Consider the following 8,832-nt stretch of genomic DNA (forward strand, 5'->3'; position numbering starts at 1 on the left):
TCCAAATGTAACACTGAACCATCCCTATGGCAAATTCCACACATTTATTAGACATTTTCACTAATCAGCTATGATTCCCAGCCCAAATTGGACTTAGGTCTTACTAAAGCTGGGTACACATCCATACAATCTATGGCTCGACCAACCTATTTCGGCTGAATAGGCAGATGATTGTATAGGTGTGTTTGCAGTACCATTGCTGGAGCGATAACTGATAAACAGCTTACAATGCTGCTGTAATGGTCGATATCAGGAGATCGCATCTTATGTGCAGTTTAATATTTGTCCCAATCCCATAGAGGAGCTGCTCACCTCACTGCTGCCACAGCCTCATGGGGTCACACTGGGTACACACCGCTCGGCTGATCGGGAGCTTGAAACCTTATCAGCCAAGTGAGTGTAAAAGTGTGTACCCAGCTTAAGGCAATCATTAAAGTGTTACATTTTCCTTTGCTTGTTTTGACCATTCTTTGAAGTGACCATCTTAATTGGTATACAGTTTCTAAGAAACAGTGATTAATAATTAATCACTGGCAAAATAACATTTATCTGTAGCCTCTGTAAAGAATAATTTACTGCAGATTTCAATCCTTTTGCGGAATTGTCCTTGGTATGAATGTCCACACCCATCTACAGCTCATAGAATCTTCTCTTTCTTATTGGTGATATGGGAAACGCAGTATGGAACAATTCCTACACAGGCCAGGGGAACTGCAGCACTTTTGCAGAATGAGAGGACGTAGAAGACCATTTCAACTTTGGCTGGTGGCTTGAAGCTGTCAAAAACATGGAGAACAAACAAAGATGTTGCTATGCAGCAGATGCGAAATGTGAACTGGTTGGAAAACTTTGTCTGGCAGCTTTCTTTGTACATCTGGCAGTTGAGGGCTAAACCTAAGCCAAAGAAGATGCCAAGGTTCCTTATGAGTCCAGCGAAAGGGGATGTATCAATGTGGATCCATTCAGGTTGAGCACACCACTTTTTGGCCTTCTCTAGGGTCCACAGGAGGTCCACGCCAACTGTTTTCAGAATCAGGTAGAAGCCCAGAGCAAAGGAGAAGAGGAAGAGTGTTGTATACACATATCTCTTCAGACTGACCTTGTAGATTGTCTGCACTTTACCAAAGCATTCTGCCACCACCATTCCTGAAATAATAATTGACAATATATTTAACAATCAACATGCTGTTTGTATTTGATATATGCATAAGCAAATCCCTTCCTAAGTCCTTATGAAATAAACAAAGCACTGCTTTTACTGTGTTTCTCCCCCAGCTTAATAAAATTGTAATGACCATTTACTGGAACAATCCAATGTAGAGTGGATTTCACAATCCAGCCTTTTAATATGATGTCTGGCACTACCAATCATTACAAGAACAAATCTCAAAAATTGTGGTAAAGCTATGTATTACAATGCGTTCACTGGTACTTTATTGACTTAAACACATACATATGTGGGTCTAATTTAGGTAAATGGGGTTGTAAGAGGACAAGTCTTAACAAGACACTGTCTTCGGTGGATATTACTACATGCAGTGCTGGATTAACCAACCTACATACTGTGCATCCGCCTCCTAGACCCTTGCCACAAGAACATTTCCCAACCATTGACCTGTATCTCTACTATCAGTCATTTCACAAATTTCCTTCAACTTATGTATACAGCAGGTTCCACGAACATTGAAATTCAGCCCTAACTTTAGCATTACATATACTGATAAGAGTCAGTTGGACGTTTTTTTCACCAGAAGCATCTTACCTGATATTACTCCACATACAACTTGATGGGGAAAGTGAGCGGCAAGGAAGACACGTGAAAGGCACACACACACCTGGACCAGCCAGAACCCAGTCCACAGAAAAGTCTGAAGGCACCTATAGGAGAGGGGCAAGAGAGAGGTTAGACATATTACATTGCATTTTACTGTATTATACACATATGGTCAAGTCTTCTGTCTTGACCTATGGTTGACAGGGTATAGCGTGACCACCCCCTGTCATTTTTAAAATGAATTCCTACACATGTCAGGGCACATTATCCACTATAGCCAAACAAGGAAACATGCAATTATATTGTTATAGTCTTCAGATTATTCACCTGTTCTTGAAAGTGAGTGGAGACTTCTTGCTCAGGAGGATTGTGAGGAGTGAGGACACCATAACATAGTATACCCCAGCTGATCCCATGGCGTGGCCAGATGGACTTCCTATGGACAAACAAAATAAAATATGTTAATCGTGTGTTCTTATAAAATACAAGGGCCTCTTTATGTGCTAAACTTTTATTGAAAATGTCTTGGTTACTACTCTATGTTTACTTATAATAGGAAAGTGGCACAAGTGTTTGTAATACTGCTATACCATTTGCCACATTGTATGTGTCTACTAAAAATTGTATCTAATACTTATGGAAGTAATAAAGATGCTACTTTAGGTTTGGAATATTAATTTGCTAAATAGGACCATGATTTCTAATGTGGCATAAAAAAAGTTTATTTTTAACTTGTCATAGTTATTGTTCAGGATCTAGACTCTATTAATGCATTAAGTTGAAATGCAATGTAGATTTACTATCAGATCAATATTGTCTTGCTAAAGAAACGTAAAAATATATTTTTGTTTTTGAGTAAATTACCAACCAGTATTTCTGATTACCTAAAGTTATTGAACTAATTATTGAAGTTATTGAATAAGTCTAAACATAGATATATTTTTTAAGATCTTGGAATATTTAAAGCATGTTTATGGTTCTGTTTATGTAGTCCCTGCACAAACTGCAAATCTGTATTATTGCTTTTTGCAGTAGCCCATTTAGCAATCCAGGGATCCTTCTGCTGTGAAAGGGTTTCCTCCTCCTCACTATGAGGCAGCTTAATGCAGCAGCTGGGGAGTTTCTGCAGGTCACGCATGCATTATTTATTTATTTATTACCAGTTATTTATATAGCGCACACATATTCCGCAGCGCTTTACAGAGAATATTTGCCCATGCACATCAGTCCCTGCCCCAGTGGAGCTTACAATCTATATTCCCTATCACATGTACACACAGACACATTCAATCTAGGGTTAATTTTGTTGGGAGCCAATTAACCTGCCAGTATATTTTTGGGATTGTGGGAGGAAACCACGCAAGTACGGGGAGAATATACAAACTCCGCACAGTTAGGGCCATGGTGGGAATCGAACCCATGACCTCAGTGCTGTGAGGCAGTAATGCTAACCATTACACCATCCGTACTGCCTACGAGCCTGCAGCAAGCCCACAAGGGGCTTCTTGAGCGCATTCCCCCGGCATTCACGCATACCACACCCGCATGCATGTTGAGCTGTGATCGCAAGGGGAGAGTAAAAGTAATTCTATCTCAAGATGCTTGCTATATTGTGGTGTGCCTCTGTCTCCAGAGACTTTCATTGTTAATCTGTTGTTAAACTGCGAAAGAAGTTGAGAGAAGCCTTTCTCCTGTGAAAACAGAGAAAGAGCTCTTAGCAATTTAAATAGCTCTCTTATGCTCATTATTGTAATATGGCTTTAGGTATCAGGTTTTTTTTGTGTGCTGAATATATAATTAACACTGATACAGAATACAGCTACATTACAATAAGTAAAATGGTTTATTTCTATCTATATTCAGGGCCGTCTTAACAGCAGTGTGGGCCCCTGGGCACAACAATGCACTGGGGCCCCTACCTATCCTCCAGCGGTAGGGGTTGGGGGTGCTATCAGCGGCAGCTTTGATGTCCCGTGGGCGGCAGGGGGTGTTCTATCTGTCGCTCAGCATGTAGGACTTGGAGCAGTGATTTGTTAATTAATCCTTTACTGCACAGATGGGTCAGAATTGAGAACACTAAACTGTAGAAGGGGGCATTGGGCTGAATGAAGGGGCCCTGGTACATAACTTCCAGGATGGTAGGGGGTTTTTAATGTGCAGGGGAGGGGTGGATAGTGGAGTGGGCTTAATATTCATCATTTTCTGGTGGGAGGGCAGCTTGCTTGACTGCAGATATCTCCAGTACCTGGAAATAGATGTCTTAGCTTTCAATGGGATAAAAACACTAGAGAGTCTCACCTTTCAGGAGGTTCTGGGGACTTGGGGATCAGAGTTCAGGAGCCAGAGCAATCCACCAACGAAAATATAAAACTGTATACCAGGCGTGTGGAGCTGGAGCAGGGACCAGCTGCTGGAAGGCTGATATCTCTGGTTCTGGGCATAGTAGAGACAAGCTGCCAGTGTTCACCAAAAGGGGAGAGTCCCAGCTTCTGGAGTATACCCTTAGGAAAACTCTAAGTCAAACAGAATCTGAGATATCTGGCTGGGAAGAGCAATTAACAGGCTTGGATGGAGACCACTGCTTTGAAGTCGGATATCTCTGGTTCCCCTGGCCCGATTTTCAAAAATCTGGTACCCCTGGAAAGAGGGGACCCTCAGCTATCAGCCTAGGGCCCTTATACTCCTGGGGCCCTTGGGCAAGAGCCCATTGAGCCCATACGGAAAGACGGCCCTGTCTATATTTCTCATACACAATTTTATTGTGTATATTGAGGTGTAATTGGAAGCTCAGATACTATGGGATACTATAAATTATTAGCATATTTTCTACAAGCTTTGATACAAATAACACATTTAAACTGTTAAGGAAATAAAAAGTATTTTCCCACCTGGACCGGTCTCGCATGTAACAGGAAACTGCTGAATGATGGGGGCAGACATGTTGCTGTAGTAATCTGTGTCATGAACCCACCAATATGGTCTCTGACCAAATAGAATCCTGAAAGTAAAGAACATAGTCTATAAGATGCAAATAAATACTATTGAGAATGCTAGAGCAATCATGACATCTTAACATTAACCTGTAAATATGTTAGGATATATGGGATACAGTATTTAGGAAAATTGGGTCTAATGAAAAACATGCTGTGTCTAATCCATGCCTCCCAAATGTTTAAGTTGGGAAATTGGGACAAATGTGTGCACATGAGAAGATTGCATGGCTTCCCATGAAAAACTGGTCTGCCTCTGTGTCCTTCTCCTCCCTCCTGAAAACATTGTTTGCATGCTGCACCCACTCTGGCATAGGCTATGCCTCCCAACCTCCCCGGGTACAGCCTGGACAGTAAATTGGTACATTTTGGAGGTATGCCAATCAGATTCTGATTGTATTTTTCTTCTTCTGTGAATTATAACAATAAAGATGACATTGGGTGCAGTCACTTTTATACTACAAATGCTTGCAAAATAATAGGAGTGTTATAAAAAGTAACTTGTATTATAAAATAGATGGAATTGTTTTGGGATCTGTATAAAACTGAACCATTGATATCCAGTGTTGTCCATGATTATATGAACAGCTGGGACTGGGAGTGCCGCACACTTTGCCTCACTAAATTTCCATTGGATCGTGCTGGCATAATATAAACGCAAACTAGAGTACCTATACCTCTTGTGGTAGTTGTTAATTGCTCGTTAAAAGCTTGATGAGTAAGATGCTAGTACAACCAATGTCATTTTAATATTATTATTATTATTAATAATAATAATAATCATCATAATAATAATAATAATAATCATCATCATCATCATAATAATCATAATAATAATAAAAGGGAAAACAGCATAATGCATAGAAGGTCTAATAAATCAGTTCTATAATAAATAACAAATAAAATGCCTAAAAGACCGGGGCAGAAAAAGCTGCAGTCTCATTATTCCACTTCACCATACATATGTTGAACTACTTATTACAGTTGTTCCTTGGGTCTGTGTGTTAATGATATTTTCTGTCTCTCTCTCTGTACAGTATATATATATATATATATATATATATAGTCTTGGAAGATCCTGCACTCTCATCAAAAGTAATAACGACGGCGGGTGCTCCTAATGACCAGAGAGGCCACCAATATACCACAACAACCACCTAGGTGGAAGGTGCACTCACGCCCAGAAATTAGTCTCTGAAGTCACTTGTAAATTCAGTATATTTTTATTCGGGTTCACTGTTGATGCCGTATTTCATCGACGTTTCGGTCCTTATGCGGACCTTTATCAAGATTGGCACTTAAATCACCTATACAATCAGAAACAGTTACAATTAATATGTATAAGAACCCAGATTTATTCAACACCAACACCACCAGTGCCTCCCAGGCCCTGAAGACTGTCACAAAAACCAGAAAACGTATTAAAAAGCTGTTTTTTTATATATGTAAAAAAGAGATACTTGGAAATAATCCACGTGTGATGAAAGAGACACCTCCACCATTAGGACTATCTGTTTAGATAGGCAAATGATTACCTGGACGGCAAGCCAGATCACTCAGATGTGTGATCTGGCTTGCCGTCCAGGTAATCATTTGCCTATCTAAACAGATAGTCCTAATGGTGGAGGTGTCTCTTTCATCACACGTGGATTATTTCCAAGTATCTCTTTTTTACATATATAAAAAAACAGCTTTTTAATACGTTTTCTGGTTTTTGTGACAGTCTTCAGGGCCTGGGAGGCACTGGTGGTGTTGGTGTTGAATAAATCTGGGTTCTTATACATATTAATTGTAACTGTTTCTGATTGTATAGGTGATTTAAGTGCCAATCTTGATAAAGGTCCGCATAAGGACCGAAACGTCGATGAAATACGGCATCAACAGTGAACCCGAATAAAAATATACTGAATTTACAAGTGACTTCAGAGACTAATTTCTGGGCGTGAGTGCACCTTCCACCTAGGTAGTTGTTGTGGTATATATATATATATATATAGTGCAATATCAGCCTATGGCTAAATTATTTAATATTTTTTATATATATACAGTATATATCTATATATTTTCATAGTACGATATCAGCCACCAAGACAATACTCACCACTTGAAGACGAGGTTGAGCCAGTCCCCGATTACAGCAACCCAGATAAGTTTGATGCCCACAGACTCACAGAGATGGAACCAGATGGGGAAGAAGATGTAGAAGGTATTTCTTAGGTCAGCAGCAAATGAGATGAACATGAACCAATCTTGGGAACTCTTGTAGTTCATCTGGAGGTATTGGACTATTTGGACTCCTGAGTCATGAAGAGCATCCATTGCGTTTTCCATGTCTTTGTCTCTTGTGCTCTTTGAGAGTTGTGTACTTGCTGTGAGTCTCTTGATCTGGTGTCTGATTCTCTGGAGTGCCTATTATATTGTCTGCAGCACGTGTCAGTCACGCTGATCTTTGACCTACATGAGCATCCCTGTAGCAACACATTGTTGACAAAATTGCATGGATGACGCAGGTAGGGATAAGGGGAAAGAAAAGTGTTGACCAGTGTCATGTTACAGTGAAATGATGGAGAAACGGTGAAAATAACTTTGTTGACAATACAAAGTGCAGAGTCCTTTCTATGAAAAGGACGTCAGAATGCAAGGTTGTAGGGAACATAGAAAATGCTAAGCTAAGCACTGCGTTCGATACCTGTGTTCTAGTGAGTTTGCTTATTAAATGAAAAGTTCATGTACCTACCAATAATAGACATGTCTGGAAAGTGTAAAGTTTAGGCAGAAAGTATCACACTTAATAGTGTGCTATGGCACAGGAAGTTTACTTCAGTTCACTGAAAAAAATAAGTTATTACAGCGATACTGATTACAAATCTGTCATGTATCTGCTTAAGGCCTGATTCAGCTAAGGAGTAAAATGCCTTTGCAGCTGGAACAGAACGACTCATGTCACAGCTGCCGGGACTTGTATTAAGACGCCCACTGGAGGCATCTGAGATGCCCCACTTGTGTATGAATACGCACCCTTCAGACGCATGATTAACAACTGTCTGAGTAACCCTATGATCATGCAGCATCAGAGCCAGATTAATGGAGGGACAGCTGTCCCAGGGCCCCCACGTTACGGGCCCACACAGACTGCTTTTTAAATATTAATAAATAATAATAATTTTATTTATATAGGGCAAATCAGTCTCTCTCCGGCGGCTCAGCTATTCATTAACAGCTGCTACAGAGGAGCTCCGTATGCAGTCAGTAGCACACACTGGTGGCTCAGTCAGTGTCTTGCGGAATTTCCTTTCACTATCCCACAGGACACTGACTGAGCCCCGTCGGCATGTGCTGCTGTCGCTGGCAAGGCTGATGCTGCTCTGTGACGTCCAGGGTGAGTGAGTGTGTGCGTGTGCACGAGTGTGCAGAGGGTATCTTTGGCAGCAGTTTTAGTAGTGGGGTCCCCCACACATTTGTTTCCAGGGCCCCCATCCCGCCTTAATCCGGCCCTGAGAAGCATGGCCGTCGGAAGTAAGACGCCAGAGCTATATTAACTTTGTGCAGCATATATGTAGTGAGAGTTACATGCAGGCACAAAAAAATCGATCCTTTGCATCTCTGAATCAGGCCTTTAGGTGGTCATTCCGAGTTGATCGCTCGCTAGCAGTTTTTAGCAGCCGTGCAAACGCTATGTCGCCTCCCACTGGGTGTGTATTTTAGCTTAGCAGAAGTGCGAACGAAAGGATCGCAGAGCGGCTACAAAATAATTTTGTGAAGTTTCTGATTACCTTCAGACCTACTCAGCGCTTGCGATCACTTCAGACTGTTCAGTTCCTGTTTTGACGTCACAAACACGCCCTGCGTTCGCCCAGCCACATCTGCGTTTTTCCTGGCACCCCTGCGTTTTTCTGAACACTCCCTGAAAACGGTCAGTTGACACCCAGAAACGCCCTCTTCCTGTCAATCACTCTGCGGCCAGCAGTGCTACTGAAAAGCTTCGCTAGACCTTGTGTGAAACTACATCGGTCATTGTAATTGTACGACGTGCGTGCGCATTGCGCCGTATACGCATGTACAGAAGTG

At 41.3% G+C, this 8,832-nt stretch overlaps 1 protein-coding gene and 1 long non-coding RNA gene across 2 annotated transcripts; both read right to left on the bottom strand.

Annotated features, from left to right (window-relative positions):
• Window positions 1-25: 25 nt before the first annotated feature.
• On the bottom strand, window positions 26-7,165 carry G6PC1 (glucose-6-phosphatase catalytic subunit 1). Its single transcript, XM_063960090.1, has 5 exons — window positions 6,866-7,165; window positions 4,663-4,772; window positions 2,102-2,210; window positions 1,763-1,878; window positions 26-1,146 (listed from the first exon to the last, which is right to left on the bottom strand). The coding sequence occupies exons 1-5, from the start codon at window positions 7,093-7,095 to the stop codon at window positions 638-640; spliced, it is 1,074 nt and encodes a 357-aa protein (XP_063816160.1). The 5' UTR covers window positions 7,096-7,165; the 3' UTR covers window positions 26-637.
• Window positions 5,969-6,338, bottom strand: LOC135057825 (uncharacterized). Its single transcript, XR_010244391.1, has 2 exons — window positions 6,300-6,338; window positions 5,969-6,071 (listed from the first exon to the last, which is right to left on the bottom strand). It is a non-coding gene; the product is annotated as an uncharacterized LOC135057825 (long non-coding RNA).
• Window positions 7,166-8,832: the final 1,667 nt, after the last annotated feature.

Source organism: Pseudophryne corroboree, chromosome 3, assembly GCF_028390025.1.
Source record: "Pseudophryne corroboree isolate aPseCor3 chromosome 3, aPseCor3.hap2, whole genome shotgun sequence".
Taxonomy (NCBI): domain Eukaryota; kingdom Metazoa; phylum Chordata; class Amphibia; order Anura; family Myobatrachidae; genus Pseudophryne; species Pseudophryne corroboree.

What these genes read in the sequence shown, in the direction of transcription:
- G6PC1 (XM_063960090.1), bottom strand. Translation starts at nt 7,095, where the DNA reads ATGGAAAACGCAATGGATGCTCTTCATGACTCAGGAGTCCAAATAGTC. An exon ending in CCACTCACTTTCAAGAACAG is followed by an intron (nt 1,879 to 2,101) that starts GTGAATAATCTG and finishes CCTCTCCTATAG; the next exon opens with GTGCCTTCAGACTTTTCTGT. An exon ending in TGTATGTGGAGTAATATCAG is followed by an intron (nt 1,147 to 1,762) that starts GTAAGATGCTTC and finishes TTATTATTTCAG; the next exon opens with GAATGGTGGTGGCAGAATGC.